Source organism: Stenella coeruleoalba (genome assembly GCF_951394435.1).
Source record: "Stenella coeruleoalba genome assembly, chromosome: 2".
Classification (NCBI taxonomy): Eukaryota; Metazoa; Chordata; class Mammalia; order Artiodactyla; family Delphinidae; genus Stenella; species Stenella coeruleoalba.
The window spans coordinates 112,069,397-112,095,603 of record NC_137147.1 but is presented as its reverse complement, the minus strand read 5'-3'; the positions used below and the strand labels follow the sequence as shown (position 1 = coordinate 112,095,603).

Genomic DNA, 26,207 nt, shown 5'->3' with positions numbered 1-26,207 from the left:
GTGATGGCTCAGCCATCCAGGAACAACCTGTCTGATCTCTTTAGGGACACCTGGAGCTTGCCAGCTCCCACTACCCAAATTACAGTAAGTGCTGCACAGTGTTTGTTTCTGCTGTGGCAGTGAGAACCGCTCACTCTTCCACCTGCACAACGCAGATGGTGCAGATGGGCGCATGCTTCCACACGAGGATGTGCAATTATGCCCAGTTCCTCCAGCTGTAACAATTACCAGGAGAACACCCGAGGGAAGGAAACAATCCCGGCAGATAGCTGTCTTCCACGCTAGCACACATCACTTAGTCCTCCCAAGAGCAGCTGCTGGATCTATGGCCTCTAGTCCCTTTCACAGTCCTTCCTGGAACTCATGTATTTGAAAAACATTTGGTGAGATCAGAACATAAGGCAGTCATTAAACAGGATATATTTAAGTAAGAAAATACCAAGGCTTTATTTTTTTTTTTCTTATAAAGACAGCCCTGCTATTGGCTAAGTGGAAAGATGTACACACTTCTCATGAGTAAACAAGATTTACCTGCTTCAGGCTGCATACCATAATGCCAAAGAAGTGACATGAAGGAGGCAGAGGTGTAATGCTCTCATCTTCATAGCAATAAAATGCAAAATAAAAAAAACTTAAACGGACTTAATTAATGCTGGGCATTCCCACAGGGAAAAGGTAAGAGGACTTTAAGTCGATCGGTAGTTGTACTGTGTATGACAAAAAAATTCCGTCAGGCTGAGCCACCTGGCTCTCCCCATCTGAGGTATACAGTCTGGAACCGACAAGGCTGAGAGTCAGGAGCTTCTGCTTTACAGTCCACTGAGATATGAAGGAGGCAGAGTCTTGGAAGACCGGATGACCCACTCTGGTGAGGCACCTACGTGCAGCAGTGTCGCATATGGAAGTTGACAACATACTCAGCGTTAGTCCTCTGCACAGAGATAGCAAAAGGCTCGAAAGGGTGGAAGGTGAAGGCAACAAGGCGTCGCACCGTGTGGTTGATGGGACGGCCCAGTAAGCCTGCCTGAATCTCAAACTTGAGCAGACCAGAGTCCCGGGCATAGAACCTAAACAGAACAAGAGAGAAGGAGAGGATGGGACAGATACTGACCACCGTCTTGAAACCTGAACAGCAGGAAAATGTGCCAACTCGTTATTTAACCTCACTGATGACATCTCCTCTAACAGCAGCCCCAGGTTATTGGAACTGCAAAATCACCTTTGTCTGATCAGCTCATTTTACGGGCAGGGTGATAATGAACTTCCCTGTGCTATCCTGAGTCACTGGGTCATTTCTCTTTCCCAAGATGACCCTTAGTTACAGCCTTAACTACAGCCTCCCCTTTTCCAGTAGCTACCTGCCCAAGATTGTCTAGGCCAGGACTGGAAATGAAATGTGAGCCACATACATTATTTTAAATTTTCAGGTAGCCACATTAAACAAAGTAAAAGGTGAAATTAATTTTAATAATATTTTATTTAACCCAATATTGGTATCTAAAATATTATCATTTTAACCTATAATCAATATAAAAGATACTAAAAAAAATTTTTTATTGTACTAAGCCTTTGAAATCTGATGTGTGTTGACACTTGAGCACATCTCAACTTGGACTAGTCACATGTTAGTGATGTCAGTGCTCAACAGCTACATGAGGTTAGTAGCTACTATAGAACAGTGCAGGTCTAGACCTATATTTGAGTTTTTCACTTTTAAGAATAAATTCCTTTAGAAGGTTCTTCTTTTTCACACACAAATACAAAATACTAAGTAGTTTTTACTTTTTCATCTAACACAGTAAGAATAAAGATGCTTCCATCCATCCCAATACTTAAATAAATGCCTTTTTCCCACATGCAAAATAAGTGCCCTGTGAACTTGGGAACTAGAGATGATCAGCAGCGTTGGGGCTGAACTGGGGGAAGTTCTAGAAAATAAAGAGCTCTGAAATAAAGAGCTCTATAATTTCCCTTTTGGGAAGCAAATATATACTAGACGTAAAGATATTCATACCCCTTGACTCAACAATCCCATTTCTAAGAACTTGTATCCTCAGAATTTAATTTAAATGCAGTAAATAGTGACATGAATAAAGATGCCTACTACAGCATTAGCTCTAATGTAAAAATGCAGAGAGAATAATGCTCAGTAATAGGGGAATAGTTAAATCAATTATGGTACACCTACTTGATGGAATAATATGCCACCATTAGGACTGTAACTGTGAGGACTATGTAACAATATGGAAAAATGTTTATTAAATAAAAGCAGGCTACAAAGTATTATGCCAACCATGATTACAACTGTGTAAACGTAAACATGCATACTGGCAAAGACTAGAATGGAATATACAATAAGTGTTAGAGTAATGGCATTACCTCTACAAATGACTTTTATATCCCTACATTTCTCATTTTAAATTAAAAATAAAGAATTACAAGAAAAATCTTTTAAGTCAGGGTCAATGGCATTTCCAGATTTGTTTAATCTTTTCAAATCAGAAAGACAGGGAAGTAAAAAAGGAGAGAAATGTATCTCGTGCTTCGTGACAATATCAAATGAGGCCTATTATCTGCTTTCGTGTGAGAAAAAAACATTCACCTTACCCACATAGTCCCCAGCACACAAAGGGCTTATAATTTAAAGTGAGCTGTTTGAGCTCCTAAATCTAACTACCAGTTTACAGGAAATATGGGGGAATGAGAAAGGCAGTAAATACGCCAGAGGTGCAATGAGCAAAATCTAGAATGTGGTGAATACTACCGGACGAACAACCTGGTTTCTTCAACTATTTCACTGCAAAGAAAGTAAGAGGGAAGCAGAACTCATAGAATAAAAAAGACTTAAGAGGATAGCAACCAAATACAACATACACACCTTGTTTAGATCCGGACTGGAACAAACTGTAAAAAGACTATGCACAAGACAATAGGGAAATGTGAAAACTCACCAGATATCGATGATCTTAATATATTTTTGTTAATTTTCATAAGATGGAATAATGGTATTAAGGTTGTATGTTTTTAAGTCCTTACCTTTTAGAAATTCATACTGAAATATTTACAAGTGAAATGCTATGACACCTGGGATGTGATGGTCCAGAGTGGCAGTTGGGAGGGAAGAAGTGGTGGTGGAAAGAGATGAAACAACACTGACCATGAAGTGATAACTGTTGAAGCAGGGTGATGGGTACAGGGAGGTTCATTATACTCTTCTACTTTAATATGTTTAAAAATTTCCATAGGGCTTCCCTGTGGCGCAGTGGTTGAGAGTCTGCCTGCCGATTCAGGGGACACGGGTTTGTGCCCCGGTCCAGGAAGATCCCACATGCCGTGGAGCGGCTGGGCCCGTGAGCCATGGCCACTGAGCCTGCACGTTCGGAGCCTGTGCTCCACAACGGGAGAGGCTACAGTAGTGAGAGGCCCGCGTACCACAAAAAAAAAAAAATTTCCATAATAAAAAATTTTTTTAATTGGCTTTTGGAACCTGACTGCAATTTCTCAAAGGAAATATTACAAATGGTGATTAAGTGTTCAGAGTATGTTACACAAGCCTATTTAATACACAATGAAGCTGGATTATGAAATACTATCTACCACTATTTCTATGTGAAAAAGACCTTCCAAAATCCAGCTCAGGGCTCCAGGAACACACCTCCCTTGAAATGACCCCACTAGTGGCAGTGGTGCCAGTTCCTCTCCCTAGTACCTATTATAGCACACAGAACCACCCAAGCTCCCAGCACAGACAAGCGGGTCTGTGAATTGGACATACGTGAGGAAGGCATTGCTTACAGGAGATTAGTTTCAAGGTTCTAGCAATAATACAGTGATCTGCATTCCAAAATTCTTCCAAGTGAGGAAGCATGAGTTTCTCCAAAACCTGCCTGTTTCCCAAACCGTCTCTGCTATCGTTTCTATTAGGTAACATGAGAGGATAAAATAATTTGAGCTGGATAAAATTTAAGTCTCAATTATAAACACTATTAAGAAATGGTATTAGATTATTAAATTGAAAAGTATGGTTTCCTTCTCTGGATACCCTGAAAAGGGAACAACACTTATCTGAATTTGATGTTTTGATGAGAAGCAAAGAGCAGAACTAATTAATTTATGAGATTAGTGCCTGAATGATCAAAGTACCCACCACATTATAGAAATAGCCTACCCTCTGAATTCAACCCATGAGTACAAGTGGACAGAGTCACAGTGAAATGATGTTTAAGAAGTAGAGAAAGAGAAAGCAGACCACCTCCTCAGGCAGTGAGCAGCTGAAGCAGGGATGGTGTACCTGATAGGGTGATCTCCACAAGTCTTGGGCCGCTCCATGACTGACACCCACTTGTCATCGTAGCTGAAGAGAGACAAATCAAGGTAGGGGCTACCACTGTAAGACTGGGCGCTGATGGGGAGCTGACCCAGCAGCCGGCGTACTGCCTCCGTGTGCCCTCCATACTTGGCATTTACAATAGTGTCTTTAAACCTAAAATAAAGCACCAGTGAGGAAGGCTATGTTAGTGGCACACAAACTGCACTGGGTTTTAAATTGACAAACATATGTCTAAAAACAACTCATTCTGAAAACAAAATCTAGATATTGAATTCTGACACATCACAAATCTGCCTAGCTACAAATATTCTCAAAAAGCAAAAATAGAATGAGAAATTGGGAACATTAAGTTACTTTAGAAAAGTCAGCAAATATTCTACAAAAGTTAACAACAGTATGACTAATCTATGACAAATATTTCTACTCAAACTTATTTCCTCCAAATAGCAGCCTTAGACTACATTAAAAATGAGTTACACAGAGCAGAAAATCCTGAACAGACACAGCCTCTGACTCTTCTTGGGATCAGTTATAAGCCAACTTACATCAAACCTTTTGACAAATTACTCATTCTTTGTTTAAATAAAGTTTGGGAGCTTGCTACTTATACTTCTGCCAAAACTCCAGTATCTAGAAGAACAGTAACATGGATACAGAATCACCTATCTGACTTATCATTAATAATAACAATAGAGCAGTTATTTCTCACAATTATAATGAATACTAAATTTAATACCCTTTGACCAAGTATTTCTATTCTTCTGGAAATTTGCCCTAAGGAAGGAAAATCCCTGTGCACGTTCAATATAGCACTGTTTATGACAATGAAAAATTGAGAGAAAAATTAAAAACCTAATAATAGAAAACCATAATTTTCAAAAATTATATGGTAAAAGAGGAACTGTTTATCATAATGGTAAGTAAAAGAAGTAGGCTACAATCTGTATATATAGTATGATCAAAAACACACACAGGGGCTTCCCTGGTGGCGCAGTGGTTGAGAGTCCGACTGCCGATGCAAGGGATACGGGTTCATGCCCCGGTCCAGGAAGATCCCACATGCCGCAGAGCGGTTAGGCCCGTGAGCCATGGCCGCTGAGCCTGCGTGTCCGGAGCCTGTGCTCCGCAACGGGAGAGGCCACAACAGTGAGAGGCCCTTATACCGCAAAAAACAAAACACACACAAAAAAAAAAACCACACACACAAATTTATGCCTTAAAAAAAAAAACTGGTGGAAATACATCAAAATGGTAATAGTTGTGTTTGTGTAATGACATTTTAGATTATTTTTAACCTTCTTTTTCACTTTCCTATAGTTCCTTAGAAAATATGTCAACTGTTTATCAGCTTGATTTTTCTTTTATTCTCTATATTGAAGCATATCATATAGTTTAACAATCAAGGGGAAAATAATTTTTTTAGTCCAGGGGAGAATATACGATATAACATCTCATCCCTGAAACTAATGGAATAAAAAACTTGAATGTTCAGGACTTCCTTGGTGGTGCAGGAATCCGCCTGCCAATTCAGGGGACACGGTTTCGAGCCCTGGTATGGGAAGATCCCGCATGCTGCAGAGCAACTAAGCCTATGCGCCACAACTACCGAGCCTGCGCTCTAGAGCCCACGAGCCACAACTACTGAACCCACATGCCACAACTACTGAAGCCCGCGTGCCTAGAGCCCGTGCTCCGCAACAAGAGAAGCCACTGCAATGAGAAGCCCATGCACTGCAACGAAGAGTAGCCCCTGATCGCCGCAACTAGAGAAAGCCCACGCGCAGCAACAAAGACCCAATGCAGCAAACGATAAATAAATAAATAAACAAATAAACTTGAATGTTCGTAACTTTGATGAGACCATAAAGATTGATTAGATGGGTTTTGATTTGTTTTCACTGCTAGCCTGCAGTGCTAGATGGACATTAACACTTCTCAGTTCCCCCAAAAGAAAGCCTAGTGTTAACACTGCTCTTCCATTATTTCTCTTGACAGTAATTTTCACAGCCTCAGTGTAAATCATAAAATTAAACCCTGGGCCACACAAAACTTATTTCTTTCCCTTTCATTTGAGCTGATATCAAAGATCCTGGGCTCTTTGGTTTCCAGCCCTTTGTCAGTGAAGATCTAGTACTCCAATACTGCCTGACTCACTGGCTTCAAAAGTTGGATTCGAATGATGGGGCTGGCCCACAGCTTCATGATAACCACAAATCAAAGCCTCCGTGACAATCCACGGGCTGAAGCAGCTCCTATTCCCCGGGAGCACCCACCACCTCTACTCTCCAGGCTCCCCAACAACTAAAAGATGAAGCAGTGGGCTTCCCTGGTGGCACAGTGGTTGAGAGTCCGCCTGCCGATGCAGGGGACACGGGTTCTTGCCCCGGTCCGGGAAGATCCCACATGCCGCGGAGTGGCTGGGCCCATGAGCCATGGCCGCTGAGCCTGTGCGTCTGGAGCCTGTGCTCCACAATGGGAGAGGCCACAACAGTGAGAGGCCCGCGTACCGCAAAAAAAAAAAAAAAAAAAAGATGAAGCAGTCATCCCTCTGATGTCTTCACCTGATTAACTCCTAGCTCACTGTCACTGTCCAACTACGCCTCTCTTAATTCACGATTTCAAAATTCTCACAGATGATCCTTCCAACACCACGGCTTCCTAGGTCCTGGACTTCCTTTCTGCCTCAGCCACTCGTTCCAATGGTCATATCCTCAATCTCACTCTTACCAATGACTGCACCCCCCTGTAACAGGGTGCAGCACCACAGACTCCAACTATCTTCTCTCCTACTTTTCCAGCTAACTCCCTCTACTCATCCCAGCTTCAACATCCTTCAGACCCAATGGGACCTAAATTCCATTCACTCTACCAACTTTTTGCCATCCTACGCCTTCATCATGACCTCTTTTCCTTCCTTAGCCAGCTTAAATTTCACAATCATTAAAATCACAAAATTTATATCCATAAACTCACGTGGGCCCTTAATGCTGCAGGACACTCATGCTGCATTCCCACAGTCCAGCGAGTCTCCTACTCTCTTAGAAGACTATTTCATCCCCCTCCTCCATGTTCATCCTCACGTAATGGCACTGCCTTCTTTGTAACTGACAAGTAGAAGAAATGAGAAGAAAACTTTTTAAAGCTCCCATTAGCACATCTGTACCTATTTAACTGTATGTGCTGCCCTAGAAGGCTAATCCATCCACTTGGGCACTAGGTTCTATCCTCTGACCTCATATACTTAACCAATTCTGCCCCCACCCCAACTTTTCCTAACCCATCAGTTTCCTCCTATGTACAGATCAGTCCCATCTGCAAACAAACATGCCATTTTCCCCTCCCATTTAAAAAATAATATCAATAAAAGCAGAAACTTAACACCACTTGCCCTCCAGCTAATGCACCATTTTTCAGCTCTCCTTTACAGTAAAACTCCTCAAAGCACTTTTTCCTACTGTCTCTTCTCCTCCCATTCTTTCTTAAACCCACCCCAAAGAGGCTTTCACGCCCACCATCTCACTGAAACGACTCTCATCAATGTCTCCAGTGATCTCCATGTTGATGACTCTAATCGCTGATTATCAGTCCTTACTGTACTTGACCTGTCAGGAGGATCTGACACTCCTTCCTCAGAGAAACTACTAGACCTCTCCACTTACAGAACTTCTGATCTTCTCGCCTAAACCTGCTCCACCCACAAGCTTCACCATCAGAGTTTAATGGTAACACTCTCTTAACAAGTTGACTGGGCCAAAAATGTTAGAATCATCTTTGACTTTGCTCTTTCACAGCCCATATCCCATCCTCCGCTAATCTTCTGGGCTCTATCTTCAAAATACATTGAGAATACAATTACTTACCACCCCCAATGTTATCACCCTGATCCAAGCCACCATTATTCAACCAACAAATTATTACTGATAGCCTAGAATGGGCAAGGCACTCTTCTAGGTGCTTAGGATACTATAAATGAGCACAAAAGAACTTAAATCCTAGTGTCAGGAAACAAAAGGTAGCAATTTTATTTATTGGATCATTGTAATGGTCTACTAACTTCTACCCTATCCCCCTATGGTCTATTCTTATTTATTTATCTTGCAGTACGCGGGCCTCTCACTGTTGTGGCCTCTCCCGTTGCGGAGCACAGGCTCCAGACGCGCAGGCTCAGCGGCCGTGGCTCACGGGCCTAGCCGCTCCAAAACAGCAGCCAGAGTGATCCTGTTAAAACACATGTGAGACCACGTCACTCCTCTGCTCAAACACTACAAAATCTCATCTACACTTAAAGCCAAAGCCTTAGAATGGTCTTATGTGTCTGGTCCTGTCTCAGACCACATCTCTAACTACTCTGCCTCTTGCTTACTCCAGCCCGGCCACCCTGACCTCCCCGGTGTTCCTCAAACGCATGAGATCCACCTCTGGACCTTTAGATTTAATATTCCCTTTGCTTGGTATATTCTTCCCCCTGATATCCACATGGCTTTCTCCCTGACCTCCTTCAAAAGCTTTACTCAAATATCACCCTGTCGGTGAGGCCTATGCTAACAACCCCACTAGAACAGAACTGACAATCTCTTCCTAATACCCTCAAACCCATCAGATATTCTAATAATTTTAACGGATACATCCCTCTTGGAAACCTCCCCGTTCCTGCTTCCACCTAGTCCGACTGGTGGCCTGTCATCCTGGAACTTCCCTTTACCATCATCCTCAGAATTCTCTGTGCTTCTCTCCACTGTTAAGACTCTATTCCCTGTACCATTCTTTTATGGTTTACTAGGAAAAATACATATTCCAGAGGCTTCCATAGAAAAGGAACATGCAAGGTAATTTTTTGAGACCTTACGTGTCTGAAAATGTCTTTGTTACACCCTATTATTTGGATGTAGAATTGTAGTTTGGAAATCATTTTTTTCACAGAATTCTGAGGATATATAATTGTATTGGCTTCAAGCTTTCAGTATTATTATTAAGACTGATACCATTAATGACTTAATTTTTTTTTTAAAGCTTATTTTTTTTTTGAGTCATCAGTTCTTTATTATTATTTTTTTTTCTTTTTGCAGTACGCGGGCCTCTCACTGTTGCAGCCTCTCCCGTTGCGGAGCACAGGCTCCGGACGCGCAGGCCCAGCGGCCATGGCCCACGGGCCCAGCCGCGCCGTGGCACGCGGGATCCTCCCGGACTGGGGCACGAACCCGTGTCCCCTGCATCGGCAGGCGGACTCTCAACCACTGCGCCACCAGGGAAGCCCTAATGACTTAATTTTTTATATATAAAATGTATGTGATCTTTCTGAAAGTTTTTATAATTTTCTCTTTATCCCCAGTGTTCTAAAATTTCATGATGATATGCCTCAGTATGGGTTTTTTATTTATTGACTGTACTGGTTACTTGATGGAGCCGTGATGTGCTAATAAGTTTAATAATTATTTCTCTGAAGGGAAAAAAGCCATGATTTGCAGTGCCTGCCAATTTCTGTGGTGTAAATCCTCCTGCTGTGGTCAATTTCAAGGTACCAAAGTGACATCACTGAATGCAGAGTTGTCAAGAGATGAGCAGTAGCACATCACTATATAATATTTTTACCAGATAAAATAGATACAAATAACCTCAAGAGTATGACAGTAAAACAATTATGAATTAATAATTAGAAAATAATTTTTTTTTTTTTTTTTTTTGCGGTACGCGGGCCTCTCACTGCTGTGGCCTCTCCCGTTGCAGAGCACAGGCTCCGGACGCACAGGCTCAGCAGCCATGGCTCACGGGCCTAGCCACTCCGCGGCATGTGGGATCCTCCCAGACCGGGGCATGAACCCGTATCCCCTGCATCAGCAGGCGGACTCTCAACCACTGTGCCACCAGGGAAGCCCCAAAATAATTAATTTTTAATAATGGCTGTGTTTAACAGCTTGCAGAAACTCCTGAAACTTTAACAGTTGGCTCTCACAAGCCAGAATGAGCCAGCTCCAGCACACCACTGGATGGTCCTTGCCAATCTGGAAGAGAGAGAGAGAGAGAGAGAGAGAGAGAGTGTGTGTGTGTGTGTATGTGTGTATTCGCACATCTTGCAGGACCTCAGTTCTCCAACTAAGGATTGAACCTGGGCCACAGCAGTGAAAGCCTGGAATCCTAACCACTAGGCCACCAGGGAATGCCCATGGAAATGTATATTTTTCAGTACTAGAAAACTGTTTAGGGTCTTCCCTGGTGGCGCAGTGGTTAAGAATCTGCCTGCCAATGCAGGGGACATGGGTTCAATCCCTGGTCCCGGAAGATCCCACATGCCGTGGACCAACTAAGCCCATGCGCCACAGCTACTGAGCCTGCCAGCCACAATTACTGAGCCCACCCGACTGGAGCCTGTGCTCTGCAACAAGAGAAGCCACCGCAATGAGAAGCCCTCGCACCACAATGAAGAGTAGCCACCACTCGCTGCAACTAGAGAAAGCTCACACACAGCAGAGAAGACCCAACACAGCCAAAAATAAAAATATATAGATTAGCGGGCTTCCCTGGTGGCGCAGTGGTTGAGAGTCCACCGGCCGATGCAGGGGACACGGGTTCATGCCCTGGTCCGGGAAGATCCCACATGCTGCGGAGCGGCTGGGCCCGTGAGCCATGGCCGCTGAGCCTGCGCGTCCGGAGCCTGTGCTCTGCAGCAGGAGAGGCCGCGGCAGTGAGAGGCCCACGTATGGCCAAAAAATATAGATAGATAGATAGATAGATAGATAGATAGATAGATAGATAGATAGATAGATAGATTTAAAAAAAAGGAAAAAGAAAACTGTTTACATTATTTCCTCCCCTTCATTTTTCTACTGCTCCTTCTGAAATTAGCCAGATATTGGACCTCCTGAGAAAATCCTCTAAATTTTTATCACCTCTCTCCCATTTTCCTACTCATCTTTGTATTCTACTTTCTTGGAGAGTTCCTAAACTATATCTAACAAAGTTTAAATTTCTAAAGCATCTCACTTAGCATTACTGTTCTAGGAATGTTCCTGTTTTTATAGTTTAAATTATTTCAGTGACTACCATGTTGTTTCTTTATTTTTTATACTGTTTGTTTTATTTGGTCTCTATCTTTTAAGATAAAGGCTTTAAGTGACTCATGATCCCTGATGTCCATTTTTTGTTAAACATTTATTCTAACCTAAAATAGAATCCATTTTCATTTATTTTTACCAAAAGTTTATTGAAAACTGTAAAATTGAGCATTCAAATCCATGTGTTCACAAGAAATAAAAAATAATTTTGATTTATATGTACACTATATTTTCAATGCAGCAAAGTATGATAAGATGATTAATAAAATGTTATTAGGACACAATTCTCTGGGGGAGATAGAACAGACATATGAATTTGAAAAGAAAAAGAAATATAAAATTTCAAACAGTACAGGAATAACTTGCTCTGTATGTTTTTTTTCTTCTTTTGGCCGCGCCATGCGGCATGCGGGATCTTAGTTCCCTGACCAGAGATCTAACCCCCGCCCTTTGCAGTGGGAGCACAGAGTCTTAACCACTGGACCACCAGGGAAGTCTATACTTGTTCTGTACTTTTTATGTGAAATAGAATACTAAATTACTATGGTATTAGATTCCCTTGGATATATTTAAAATGGCATATAACATTGGCTACCTTCAACTTAGCCAATGTTATATGCCAATTATATCTTGTAATGCTTTTTTAAAAAATGTCAATGTTTAATACATTGAAAATTGCATCCTTTGCAACTATTTAAATTTAACAGTAAAAAGTTTAAAGATTAACTTAATAATTGATGCATGAGGGTATCTATGGTTTTTCAAAATCTTTGCTGGTATGAAGCAAAATTTTGAAGATAACAAAGCTAGAATGCCACCTTTCTCTTTAACCTTTTGTTTTCTCTTCCAGAGCTTCCTACAATTTCACTTAATTATAGGTACATTGTGAAATAAATTTTCAGAAAACATAGCTTCCTCTAATTCCTGATGACATTATTCATTCAACAAATATCTAACATGCTCCTCCCACATGAAAGACACCGGCCTAGGTGCTGTGGATATGGCAGTGTATATAACAGACAAAAATCCCTGCCCTCATGGAGCTTACCTTCTAGTGACTTCTTTGATGTTTTAACTGAGTGTACCCAGTTTTTGTTACTAGTCGATAATAATCTGCTTAATTTTAAAGTTAATTTTAAAAGACAACAATTCATTTCAAAATGAAAAAAGCAAGATCTGATCCATGTTCTGCTCCCAAAAATCCTTCTATACTGAATAGAGATGCTAGTAAGGCAGAAAATTTGTGTGAACCAGAGAAAAAAAGGCATGTTTAGTTGTCTGAAAATCAATATCCACCTATTTTTAATCAATTACTGTCATTCTGTATAAATACAATGCCACTGAATTAGGTGTTTGCTTTGCTTGTTTTTCCCAGTGGCAGTAACGCTTATTCTGATTCATCCACTCACTCTGGTCTGATCTACATTGGAACCTAAAGCAGATATTCTCCATAACTGGCTAAGGTTGGGGAAGCAATTTAGGTATGTGGAATGTGACCAGGCACTGACTGACTAGAGTAGAATTGAGTCCTTGGTCCAAAATAACTAGTCATTTCACAATAACGTATTCAGATAATTATGAGCAGCTCTGGTTCATAACAGGTGGGTATCAATTTAGGGTGATCTAGGTGTTTTAAGAGGGGCCTCCAAGTGTCTCTTCTTCGGGTTGGTCAGTTTCCCTGAGGAATTTATCTCTAATCTCCTGCCTGGGGAGTATAAGCTTGGATGCCATAACTGATAAGAGGGATAGGAGTCTTCCCCAACAGTATGACAATTTTCACTTAATTCTTGTTTTAAGCATGACATGTCTCATCCCTACTCTCAGCCATGCCTCATGAACATGAAACCAGAGCCTGCACGGTGCAATTTCTCCAGAGAATAAACCTCTAGCCTTTTGATGAGGTGGGGAAGAGACAGTCATTTGGCAGTGTAGGCTTAAAGAAAGGAGCTAGAGCATCTGATTGCTCCTTTTAAGAATGTCATCCAGGGACCTCCCTGGTGGTCCAGTGGGTTAGGACTCCGAGCTTCCACTGCAGGGGACACGGGTTTGATCCCTGGTTGGGGAACTAAGATCCCACAATCCACGTGGCATGGCCGGAAAAAAAAAAAAAGTCATCCAATCCTCCAGAGGTATGTAAGGCCTCCAATTTCTTGAACTTTTCCAGAGCTCTCTGGTGCAGGGCAACTTATTTCTTGATGGATAAACTCTGCTTTTTTTTTTTTTTTTAAATTTTGGCTGCTCTGGGTCTTAGTTGCAGCATGCAGGATTGTTTAGGTACAGCAATGTACTCTTAGTTGTGGCATGAGGGCTTCCTAGTTGTGGCACACAGACTTCTTAGTTGTGTCACACGAACTATTAGTTGTGGCATGTATGCAAGATCTAGTTCCCCGACCAGGGATCGAACCTAGGCCCCCTGCATTGGGAGGATGGAGTCTTACCCACTGGACCACCAGGGAAGTCCCTAAGCTCTACAGTCTTTAAGTTTTTGTCCTCTGAGATATGTCAAGTTAGTTATCACTCATCCATTGGCTCTTCAGCTTCTAAAACTCTCTTGATATCTCCTCCCCATTCTCTTTGTTCTTGTAGCTTTATACCTCTTCTTTTTTTTTAAGATTTATTTATTATTTATTTATTTATTTTATTTACTTTTGGCTGTGTCGGGTCTTAGCTGCAGCATATGGGATCTTCGCTGAGGCGTGCAGGATCTTTAGTTGCAGCGCGCAGGCTTCTCTCTAGTTGTGGCATGCGGGTTTTCTCTTCTCTAGTTGTGCAGCGCAGGCTCCAGGGAACATAGACTCTGTACTTGTGACGCATGGGTTCCAGAGCGCGTGAGCTCTGTAGTTTTGCGGCACGCGGGCTCTAGTTGAGGCGCGTGAGCTCAGTAGTTGTGGCACATGGGCTTAGCTGCCCTGTGGCATGTGGGATCTTAGTTCCTCGACCAGGGATGGACCCTGCGTCCCCTGCATTGCAAGGCGGATTCTTTACCACTGAACCACCGGGGAAGTCCCTCTTCTTCCTTTATTGTCATTTTAGTGGGGTTTGGGGATGGAACAGAGATAAATGCACGTGTTCAACACACATGTTTAACCAAAAGTTATAAAATTATGTCCTTAGTCATTCATTCAAAAAATATTTAAGTGCTTGACAGTGCACCACTGAAGATATAGCAATGAACTAAACAAAGACAGGGTCTCTATCTTTCTGCAGCTAACATACAGTCTAGGAGGAATCATGGACAACACACAAGTAATTCCTCAGGTGCTAAGAAAGAGAAAAGAGAAGTTTAGGATGACACAATGGGTTATGACAGGCAGACTGACCCAAGCCTAGGTGGGCAGAAAGAATATGAGGTTTCCTGAAGTAAATGACTGTTGGCTTCACACCAACAAATTTTCTGAAGAAAAATTAAGCTTGTTAAGCCTAGTGGAACAGCTTACCGGCGCTGGATCTGCCGTGCAAAATTGTTGCTGGAAGCTGAGCAGGGAAACTGGACTTCACTATGCAGGGTAGCGTTACGGAAGAGATCACAGAAGTTCTCAAACAGCTCCAAAAGCTCATCTGATGTATTCTCAAACACAGCGATCACCTCTGTTGTCACCATATTGTACACCACAAAGAAAGATGCCTGTGGAAGAACAGATAGACCTAAGGAATAGCTGAGTATAATGCCTTGCCTAGCAAATATCTTTTTGGTTGAAAATCAAGCTGCCCAAGTAAAACAGGCAAACACCTCCACTCCAGCACTATGGTGGAAACATGGTGCCAAGAAGTCCTGGAAAAGGAGGAAGCCTCAGTGGACTTGATCAATCAAGGGGCTCAGTGTTGCCTGATTTCCCACTGTATCTGCTGGAATTACTGAGTTGTTCAGCATATATGTATAAGAAGGTTTTCAATCTTTCATTTCAAGCTGTGTGAAAATTTAATATTTTGCCTTCCAAGTGTTATTCCCTACTTACTCCCCAACCCACTTTTTTAAAATGCCAGATTTAATTTTCCTTCCTGCTGCGAAAGTGATTTGTAGCCAGGAGCTGCCTGTTGGCAAATTATTTTCTCTTGTATACGTACAGTTGAAAGTTCAATTTAGGGGCATTTCTTTTTCTCTCTTAATATTTCTAACATGCAGAAAGACATCTTAAGTACACTGTGTCCACCTAGGCAAGTTGTAACCAAGCAGGGGACTGCTGCTGAACACATGAAAAATCAGAAAAGCATTTTCCATTTCTTTCTTCATAAATGTTCTTTCAGCCAAGAGCATTTGTAACAAACATTTGAGATTCGTAACAATTAATTTCAGAGGGGGAACTTGAAAACCATTCAAATGCCATAGGTGGCAGAGTTACTGCTTTCTCTGAATAAGCCCCTGGGTGACTGGCCCTCTTCTTTAAACCTCCAGTGCTCTGCTCAGCCTAACAAGGAAGTGCCAGGTACCTCTAGTTTTTATCACAGTGAATGTGGCAGTGTGAGTCAATCTGCAAGCTTCCAACAGGACTCTAGAAGTTTTCAGAACACTAGGATTAGTATTCCGCCTCTTATGATTGAATTTAAATCTCCATTACCAATTTCTGGAGACATCTGGCCCACCTGTTTTAATAGTAATTAGTCCCTCCCAAAGCTTATATTACATGACTTTTGCGGTCACCTGGAAATTAAATTTGGCTGTAAATTAAAGAGGCTGGAGAGTAACCTGAGAATAATACCCATAATATTAGCAAGGCTTTGTGTTTAGGTGCACTTTTTACTTATTAACCTTATTGGAACCTATCAAATTAAACTGGGAAAGGAGGAGGGAGGACAACAAGGGCAGAGAGATTGGGTTTAAAGTTACAAATTCTGTAAGCAAAGCATAGAGCCCTTGTAATGTTTCTGGCTACAACCTACTGTAGCTACCGGATATAAGTAGGTCATGTTTTAGCAAAGGAAAAAAGGATAATCTCAAATGCAGCAGTCACACAACATATTCCCTCCAAAATAAAAAGGTAATTATAGCTCAAACCTAAATACATGTCCTTTCTATAAGCCTGGACAACGCTTTGATCATATTAGGGCTTCACCAGGATCCATCATAATTATGTGAATATAGAATTACACAAACATTTACTAGCCTTCCCACCAGGCCAGACTGGGAAATACAGGACAGGAGGGTACAGAAGTCAAGGGCTTCACGGACAACCTCCCATGACTCATAACATGAACTAGATGGGCTCACCCATGATGGCTCAATGGGTGACTTCATCATTAATAGAGAAGAAAAAGAATTCAGAAAAAAAATGATCTCTAACCATTTTACTCACCACCCCCCCTTATTTTTTAGAATATACAAGGTATGATTCAGAAGAAAAATAATAGAAAACATTTTACCATGGATGGCTGGTACGGTCTTAGGAGACAATTCTTTATACAGTCTCTAACTGTTACAGGCAGAATCAGCTGCAAGTCAATGAGAGAAACCAGACTCAGCTGACTTCGTGGTTTACTGGTTTGTTCTATTCTAAATTTCCAAACTAGTATCTAAGGAGACACTCTGGAAATAGGAGAATGGGGGGACAAACGTACAGAAAAGTAGGTCTCTCACTTGGTCAACACTAAAGTAAGGAGCTTCTCAAAGGGAAATGCCCAAATTACCCTGAATTTCAATATGGTATTTCAACCCCAAAGTCTTAGAGGTTTCCATGCTCTTAACACCACGTTATTCCTATTTGTGAAATGCCTCTCTCCCCTACCAACATCTTTCACCCAAACTGAAAAACCCTCAGAACCTGCAGTCTTGATGATTCACTTGGTAGATCAAAACTTTTGGCTTCCTTTTGATCTTTTCACTGCTCCACAACCTATGTTCCAGCACACGGGCAAGGTCAGAGTACAGTCATAACGCTTAATTCCATCAAATGAACTTACCTGTTACAATCTAAAGAAGATTTGGTGAGGAAGTATACTGACATCATTTAAGTAGGAAAGAAAGACTAGATTTTTAGAAGATTTTCTTTTTCGTATGGTGGGTTCATTCTCATTGCCAGAACTAAGCAGACCAATAAGCACAATCTTAAACAAAATCAAGGCAGGAGTCAAACCTTGACCCTGTAGCATATGGGCTTCCATTTCAAGGGTACTGAAAATGCTCTGCAGAAGAATTAGGGTAATAATCACAGAGTTGACTACCTACATGTCAATGGCTTACGATATAGCTTCCATTTGTCCAAATGAGAAAAATCATTTTGAGAAATGATTAGAAAAGTCGAGCTGTTTTAAGTATGAGCCCGAAGATAGCAAAAATTCAAGATTACATAAAATGTGTTATTTCTGAGAGACTGGCTATAGGCAAAGAGAGAAACCTTCCCATTGTGCCAAGGAGACTGGAGGGGTAAAGGGCAGGAGAGCACCTTGTACCTGTGATGGATCTGTGACCCGCAGGGTTACGACATCCTCACTAGTATACTTGATAAACAGATGGTTTTCATCCAGAAGCTGCATTTTCCACATGCGCAGCTGCCGCAGTTGGTCAAAATACTGGAAGAAGCGCCTCTTGGCCATTGCACTACCATCCTGCTCTGCCCGGCGCCAAAGGTACACGAGCAGCCGGTGTTTCAGGGAGTTGATGAAGGGATCCCTGAAAGGATTGGCCATGCCTGTCTGACTGTCCCGCTGCACCTCAGGAAAAACAGCTGACACAGTGAGCAGGTCATCCTCATAGCAGAAGCGGCCAATGGTCCTCACATCAATGAAAGTGCCTTCAGGAGTCACCTGGAAGACATGGATGGTCTGCTGCTGCACTGACAAGATGGCCAAGATGTTCTTATACAAGTACAACCCTTGGTTGTGTGACAGGACGACTTTGTCACACTTGAAGGTACGTGTATCACATAAGCGGCCAGTATGAAGGTCAATGATATGGAGGGAGTAGTCCTCCAGGGGGGACCGGGGGTTGGGGGTCACGGACTCACTGTTCCGATATACCTCATAAAAAGGAGGGTGAGGCTCGTCTGGGAGATAGGCAGCTGAGCCCACGATGACACAGCGGCAGTCATCAGTGAAGAGGCTGCACTCCCGGTTCAGGTGCTCGCCATTGGCTGCCACATTGGTAATGTGCAGCAGGACGAAAAAGCGTTCGAAGAGCCGGCCACGGATGTTGACAGACCGCTGGTCATTGCCATTGGACAGGATTTCCCCCTCATAGCCCTGCAGTAGGTCCTCAGCTGCCTGGCAGCCCTGGTACTCATAGATTTCGAGAGATGTCTGGTCTGAAGAGAAAGCAATGAAGTAGCGTCCATCAGGTGAGAATTTACGCAAGAAACAAGGGGGCTTTTCAACATTGACGACCGTGAAGTTGGGGAAGACATTCTGGTGGAACACTCGGACCTGGTGCCAGTGGGTGCCTGCCTTGCCTGAACTGATCCGCCGGCGTTCCAGGCGGTGAATGACATTTTGGTTTTGGATTCTTCGAGGTTTGATGGTGGAAACATGATGATCCATTATCACATCTCTGCAGGGAGAAGTAAAGAAGTAGTCAAGAAAATAAAACAAAATTTACCAGAACACAAACACACTTGACCTTTGAATAACGCAAGGGTTAGGCACACCAATCCCCTGAAGCTGAATATCCAAGTATAACTTATAGTCAGCTCAGTATACATTGTTCCTTCCTATCCATGGTTCCTCCACATCCACGTATTCAACCAACCGGGGCTGTCTAGTACTGCAGTATTCACTGATGAAAAAAATCCATGTGTAAGTGGACCTGCACAATTCAAATCTACGTTGTTCAAGGGCCAACTGTGTATATACAAGTCAAATAGATTTCCTTCCATATATCCTGGACCTAGGAGCTCCCAAGATGACAGTGATCAGCATTCCTTCTTCCCAAGTTATAGTTAGAAAGTGGTCAGGACATTTTTGAGTCTAGAAACAGGTTTGAGGGAAGGAACTAATTCCCTAGGAATACCTTCAAAGCATGCTTAGCTGTTGGGAATGTTCAACAGAACAAACCTTAGAACTACATCAAATTTGTTCAGTGTAAACACCACATTCAATGTGCATTCATTTAAAAAATATATTTATTGGGCTGTTAAGATGTCCATCCTACCCAAAGCAATCTACAAACTCAATGCAAAATTCCAATCAAAATCCCAAAATCATTTCTGGCAAAAATAGAAAAATTCATCCTAAAAATTACATGTAATCTCAAGGGACTGTGAAGAGTCAAAACAATTTTGTAAAAGAACAAAGTTAGACGACTCAGACTCCCTGATTTCAAAAACTGTTACAAAGCCACAGTAATCAAAAAAGTGTGGTACTAGCATAAGGCAGAAAAATATACCCAATGAACAGAATTAAGAGCTGAGAAATAAACCCTCACATATATAAACCTGAGATCAGAAGTTCAGAGAACCCCAAACATGATAAACCCAAAGAAATCCATGCTCAGGGACTTCCCTGGTGGCACAGTGGTTAAGAACCCACCTGCGAATGCGGGGGACACGGGTTCAATCCCTGGTCCAGGAAGACCCCACATGCCACGGAGCAACTAAGCCCGTGCGCCACAGCTACTGAGCCTGCACTCTAGAGCCCGCGAGCTACAACTACTGAAGCCCACGCACCTAGAGCCCGTACTCCGCAACAAGAGAAGCCACCACCATGAGAAGCTCGTGCACCGCAATGATGAGTAGCCCCCGCTCGCCGCAACTAGTGAAAGCCCATGCACAGCAATGAAGACCCAACGCAGCCAAAAATAAATAATAAATAATTTATTTAAAATAAAAAGAAAGAAAGAAAGAAAGAAATCCATGCCCAGGCATACCACAGTCAAATTGTGAAAAACTAAAACACAAAGTAAAAATCTTGAAAGCAACCACGTAAATGACACATTACCTATAAGGGAACAACAATTCATTTATCTGTGGATGTCTCATGAGAAACTATGGAGACCAAAAAGAAGCAAAGCAACATTTTTAAAGTGCTGAAACAGCTGTCTGTTTCATCATTCAAATCTCAGCCAAAATAGCAACTCTTGAGTTTTTGCCTGACTACCTTACCTAAAGTCATGACTTTTTCCATCCATATCAACCTACTGTTTTATTTTCTTCAGCCCTTATCACCTTCTGAAACCATTTGTTTACCTTTTTAGCATCTTTGTCCCCCATACAGGACAGCAGGGGCCTTGCCTAATTCCTTGCTGAATCTCCAGCACCTCGGACAGTGCCTGAGGCACAGTAAATGCTAACAAATATGTTAAATGAATGAATGGAACAACATTTGACAAAGGTCTTAAAGGATAAAGAACTCACTAGGCAAAATAAAGGAGGAACATTTCAGAAAGAAGGTAGCTTAAAAAATATACTTAAAAAGAGTGTAGCATGGCACATTTGGGAAACACAATACCAAGTGGTTAGAACACAGGAAACACAGAGTGATAAGAGAAGCCTAGAAAAGCAGATTGCAGACAGACTGGAAAATCCTTTGTATGCCACGTCATGCAAGTTATTACAGGTTTTAAGCAGAGGAGTGACTCTATCCAATCTATACTTTAGAAATAAAAACATACAGACAATGGGGAATTTGTTTATATTCTGTCTCCTAAAAGAGATCTGAAATGCCTTATGTAAGTATATATACTACCTAGTCAAGTTAAAAATGTGCATACCTTATGATTGAGCAAATCAAGTTTCTCAAACTGCTAGTCACAACTCACTGATGGAGGCTTGAAATCAATCTAGTGCATATACTAATTGACATTTCAAAAAATGGAATAAAACAGAAAATACCAAACTGTATCACATATTTTCAATACATATGTGAGTTACATGCACTGGGTGAGGATATAAAATATATTTCCTACTGATCTAGACTAGACCAAAAGACTGCAAACAACTAGCCTCAGACCAGTCTAGGCTGCCTGCCTACTTTTATAAATAAAGTTTTATTGGAACACAGTCATACGCACTCATTTACATCTTGCCTATGGCTGCTTTTGCCCTACAAAGGCACAGTTCATTTATTAACACCAAAGACCACACAGCTCACAAGCCTGAAATATTAACTACCTGGTCTTTTGCAGAAAAAGTCTGTCAACCCCTGATCTTGAGCACTGGTTCCCAAATGGGGCAATTTTGTAATATATGAAGATATTTTTGGTTGTCATAACTTGGGAGGGAGGAAGGGGTGCTTGGGGTGTCCATCAAACAGAAGACAGGGATGATGCCAAACATCCTACAGTAAACAGGACAGTCCCTCACATCCAGCCCAAAATGTCAATAGTGCTAAGGTGGAGAAATCCTGATGTAGAGAAGTGTCTGCACATACGTAACAGGAGACATATACAAGGATGTCTGTAGCAGGACTATTAGCAACAGCAAAAACTGACAACACTCCAAATGTCCATCAACAGTAGACTAGATAAATTCATCCATGCATATTCATACAGTGGAATCTTTTTTCTTTTTTTTAATGTTTTTGTTTGTTTGTTTTTTGGCCACGCCACGTGGCTTGCAGGATCTTAGTTCCCGGACCAGCGATAGAATCCAGGGATCGAACCCAGGCCCCAGCAGTGAAAGCGCTGAGTCCTAACCACTAGACTGCCAGGCAATTCCCCAAGCAGTGTAACCTTATGAAGTAATGAATTAATGTACTACAGTTATATATAACAACAAAGATGAATCTCAGACACAGTGTTGAATGAAGAAAGCAAGCTACAGAATACATACAATGTGATTTCCTTTATATAAGCTTCAAACAATTTCCACTTTAAGAACACAAATATATGTGGTATACAATTACAAAAAGCAAAGGAATCATAAACATAAAATTCAAAATAGTGGTTACCTCTGAGGAAGTAAGAAATGGGATGGGAGTTAGGGACACATTGGCACTTTTAAGTGTATATTTTTTTCCTTCAATCAGCATTCATTGTACTGTTATTCTTTTAAAATTACATATGTTTTTTAAGTAATATTTGTGCTTACTCAGAATTTTTTTTAATTAGAAAATAATCATTGTGAAGGGAAAACAAAGGTAGGACAATAAAATGAAGTCTGAAGTACACAAAAATTCATGCCATCAGGATCTGCAGAACGGACAAGCTTCTAATTTGGCTCTGACTTTCTCAGCAGACAAGGCAGAGGAAAATACAGTCAGTTATAGAACTTGCACTGCCAAGAAGATAAAAACTTAATAGCTGCTTGGAAGAAGCACAGCAATACCCATCACTGGATTTTAAAAGAAATCTCTCTCATGAGTTTTCTCAAAGGACCTTGGCATGATACAGTGAGCAATATCCTCCACTTCTGAACACAATGCTGAGTTTCACACGGCTACTCCTTTTAACAGTGACATAGTTGATGTGCCCATTTTGATACAGTCCAAAAAACATACTGGTAAGATTTAAGCATTTTAAAATACCAAGTACTGTACAAAACTGCCTCCCTCAATCCCTGCCCAGGACACCTCTGACACTAGCACCCTGCGAAACTAAGATGCGGGCTGGAGTCAGGGAGACCAGAAGGGGATGCGATAGGCAGGTAAGGCCCATGAATGGAAGAAGGAGTAGGCATCAGACAACATCTAGCAGACTAACCACATATAACTGAATCAGATAAAGTAAACTAGCTGTTCGACTTAGAGCCATTGATCATTTTAAGCAAAGCAGATGCTTAATTCTAAAAAAAATCTGTATATATTTTGAACAGTCCCATCTTAAATTCTCCAATTTGTCTTTTTAAGGGAAAAGCCACCAGTACTGTGGTGGAGGGAGTAGAGGGGTGGGGTGGGTAGAGGTGAAGGCCTGCTGGCTTCAGCTCCAAATTGGACAGAAAATCCACACTTAATTTCCTAACCCTTCTCTCAGTGTGCTCTCTCTCCCTCTCCATATTTTACATCACACAATTATGGTTTTTAGAGAGATGGTGGAATTCTTAGTCTTTTTCAACTTGTTATTCCAATTATAAAATACATGCTCATAAACTCAAACCATACAGAAAAAGTACATCATGAAAGTCCCTTCTAGTCAGAGTGGGAGTTATGAAAAACATTAGAGTAACTTACATTTTTCCCAGAAGCCCTCTACCCGTTTCCCTAGTCCAGTAAATGGCATGGCCATTCACCTGCTAAAAGGAACCAGAAAGCTGAGAGTCTCCCTTGATACCTCTTTCCCTCAGCCCCCATACCTGATCAGTCACCAAACTCTGGAGATTTTACCCCCTAAACAGTCCTCTAATGCTCCACCTTCTTCTATCATGACCTGCCAGTACCCTTACCCAAAATTTTATAACTTCATGTCTACGTTATTGCAACCGCTTCTAAGTGGTCTCCCTAAATCCACTCCTATCCACTTCCAATCCACTTACCAGAGCAATCTTTTCAAAATGCTTTTTTGATCACGTCCTTTCCCCTACAGATTAAAACAAATATCTTTCCATTGCTCTTAATGATACGGATCAAAATCCTTGCCGTGCCAACCAGATGCCTCAAAGGCTCAGTGCTGCCTCTCCAGCCTCATCTTTTCCCATTTCACTCTAATCATTTCTTCAACAAGTGGCCTACCTCCTGCCTCTGAACCTTGGCACATGCTCTTCCCCTCAATCTAAAAAAAGCTCTTCTCTTCACTTTGCCGAGTTAACTCCTGTTTCAGGTTATCAGCCTAATCATCACTTCCTGAGAGAAGTCCTCCTTAACCTTTCCCACCAGATAAAACACCAATACACCAGCCATACCTCTCCTTCTTAGCACTTACCACGCTTGCAACTTCATCTCTGCATTTTACTTATGTCTGTGGCACTAGATGGTGAACTCCTGACCGGTACACAAACATTATATCCTGTATGCCCATCACAGCATTTGACCCATCGAAAGCCTCCTTTCCTGAACGTTCTTTACCAACTCAAATATCCACAGGTGCTGTTCGCTCTGCCCAGCATATATTTCCTCTGGCCCTTGCCATACTTCTCAAGCCGCAGCTCAAGTGTCCTCTCGTTCAGGAAGTCTGCTCTGACACCCTTGCCGAAAGAGATCTTTGCTGCTTTACCATTACTTTTTCTGTTCTTTTCCATAGCCATTGCCACAATTTGAATTTGTACTTTCAGCAGCATGGTTAGGTGTTTAATGTTCGACTCCCCTGTAAACTATCCTCTCCAGGCAGGACGTAACCATGGCTACTTCAGTCACCTTAGTTTTCAGAGAGCCTAGCACTAGGGCTGCCCCACTGCATGCGTTCGTACGTTATCTATGGAACGAAAGAAAAAAGCCTGACTGAACTGGGCCACTAACTCGTGCGGTACTAAGCAAGACCTTCCTCCCTGCTAGGTCTGTTTCCCCGGGCAGGCAGGTGCACGTAACCCTCAATTCCTTCTGACGGCTTCCTAAACGGGAAGGGGATACCCAGGGGCGGGCACACACGCCCAAGGCGCCCCCGGAAAGAAAAGCCCGGGGCGGGGCCTCAATGGGAAGAGAATTCTGAGGGAAGGCGGGGGCCGCAGGGCCTCGGTGTCAGGCGGGAAGGGGGCAGCCCATGGCGGTAACTCGAAGAGGCCTCGGGGAGGGCCTGACGGGTTTGGAGGCTGAAACAAGGAAGGAGAAGTCCTCACCTGTCCGGTCCGGGCTCAAAGGGCCGGGGCGAGGGGCTCCCCGGCCTGCTTGGCGCGCGCCTCACCCAGCCCCGCCCCCGCCATGCTGTGGAACCAGATGCCCGCAGCTGCCGGCTCCCGCTTACGCTAGCCACCGGAAGTGCGGTGCAGCGAGAAGGAAAGTGGAGAGAGCGCGGCACCCGGCCGGCCGGCCCTGAGAGACGGTATAGCGCACCCTGCTGCCCGGAGGGGGATCGAAGCCCTAGAGGCCCAGGGGCTGCGAAGGAAAAATTGAACCAGGTGCCGTAACCTCGGCACCTGAGTGATCTCCTATGGCAGTGTCTCTGCAACCGCTGGACACACTTGCAAAAACATGAATAAAAATTAATTTTTCACCTCTTGATTAAATGCACCATTTCATCAGCTGAGAAACTATCCGTTTTCTGTTATCTCCTCCTAGACAGTGAGCTCTTTAAAGACCGAGGCTGTACTGATCTCTGAACGCTGTGCCTAATACATTTACTAGCACACAGTGGACTACAGTAAAAGCTTATTGCATTAAATTAATGCTATAACCTTTACTTGACTTTTACTTACATTGTCTCTTACAACCTGGTTCCTCCCCCGAAGCCTCTGCTTTGTCCTATTTCTGGACATCCTGCCCCCAAATTTCCCTGCCTCAGCCTCCTTCAGATAATTCAGGTCTCAGAGTAAATGTCACTTCCTCAGAACTCTTGTCTGACCACTCTCATTTCACCACCATCGTGCTATTTCTTCCTAGCACTCATCCCTATCTGATATTACCCCATTTGTTTTGTTTTCTTTCTTTCTTCTGTTTCCCTTGCCCCGACTAGAATGTAAATTCCGTGAGAGCACGGGTTTCGTCCTCTTTTCTTTTCTACCCTCACCTAGACCAGGATTTAGCATCTTGCTGGTGCTCAAGGAAGGTTCAGTCCGTGAATGAATGGCTCTGCCCGTAGGGCTCACAGCATCTCTATGAGGAAGGAATGTTTATTGGCTTTTTTTTTTAAGTGCAATTTTATTAACTTAACCGTCTTGGTTGACGTTGTTATAACAAAATATCATAGACTGTTTAGTGGCTTTTACAGATGAGGAAACTGAGGCTCAAGGAGGATCCATGACTTGGAGATGAGGGTGGTTAAAAGGAAACACCGTGGGTTCTTGGTCCAGTCTTGACATTTCCAAGCTGAATGTACTGACTTCAGAGTCTCTGTTTCTTCTTCTAGGAAACGAAGATATAGTACGCAGAGTATATCTCAA

The 26,207-nt window shown here is 42.4% G+C and overlaps 1 protein-coding gene across 6 annotated transcripts; it reads right to left on the bottom strand.

Annotated features, from left to right (window-relative positions):
- On the bottom strand, positions 1–25,071 carry DET1 (DET1 partner of COP1 E3 ubiquitin ligase). Of its 6 annotated transcripts, XM_079911099.1 has the most exons (7): positions 24,948–25,071; positions 18,331–18,856; positions 17,764–18,117; positions 16,738–16,806; positions 14,817–15,004; positions 4,292–4,483; positions 1–1,067 (listed from the first exon to the last, which is right to left on the bottom strand). In XM_079911099.1, exons 2-7 carry the CDS (start codon positions 18,844–18,846, stop codon positions 878–880), a joined length of 1,509 nt encoding a protein of 502 aa, XP_079767225.1. In that variant the 5' UTR covers positions 18,847–18,856; positions 24,948–25,071; the 3' UTR covers positions 1–877. The 6 variants fall into 6 exon arrangements, with proteins under 6 accessions (XP_079767225.1, XP_079767223.1, XP_079767222.1 ...); XM_079911097.1 differs by lacking the exon at positions 24,948–25,071 and adding an exon at positions 24,098–24,558 and having other exon boundaries at positions 17,764–18,856; XM_079911096.1 differs by lacking the exon at positions 24,948–25,071 and adding an exon at positions 23,712–23,756 and having other exon boundaries at positions 17,764–18,856.
- Positions 25,072–26,207: the final 1,136 nt, after the last annotated feature.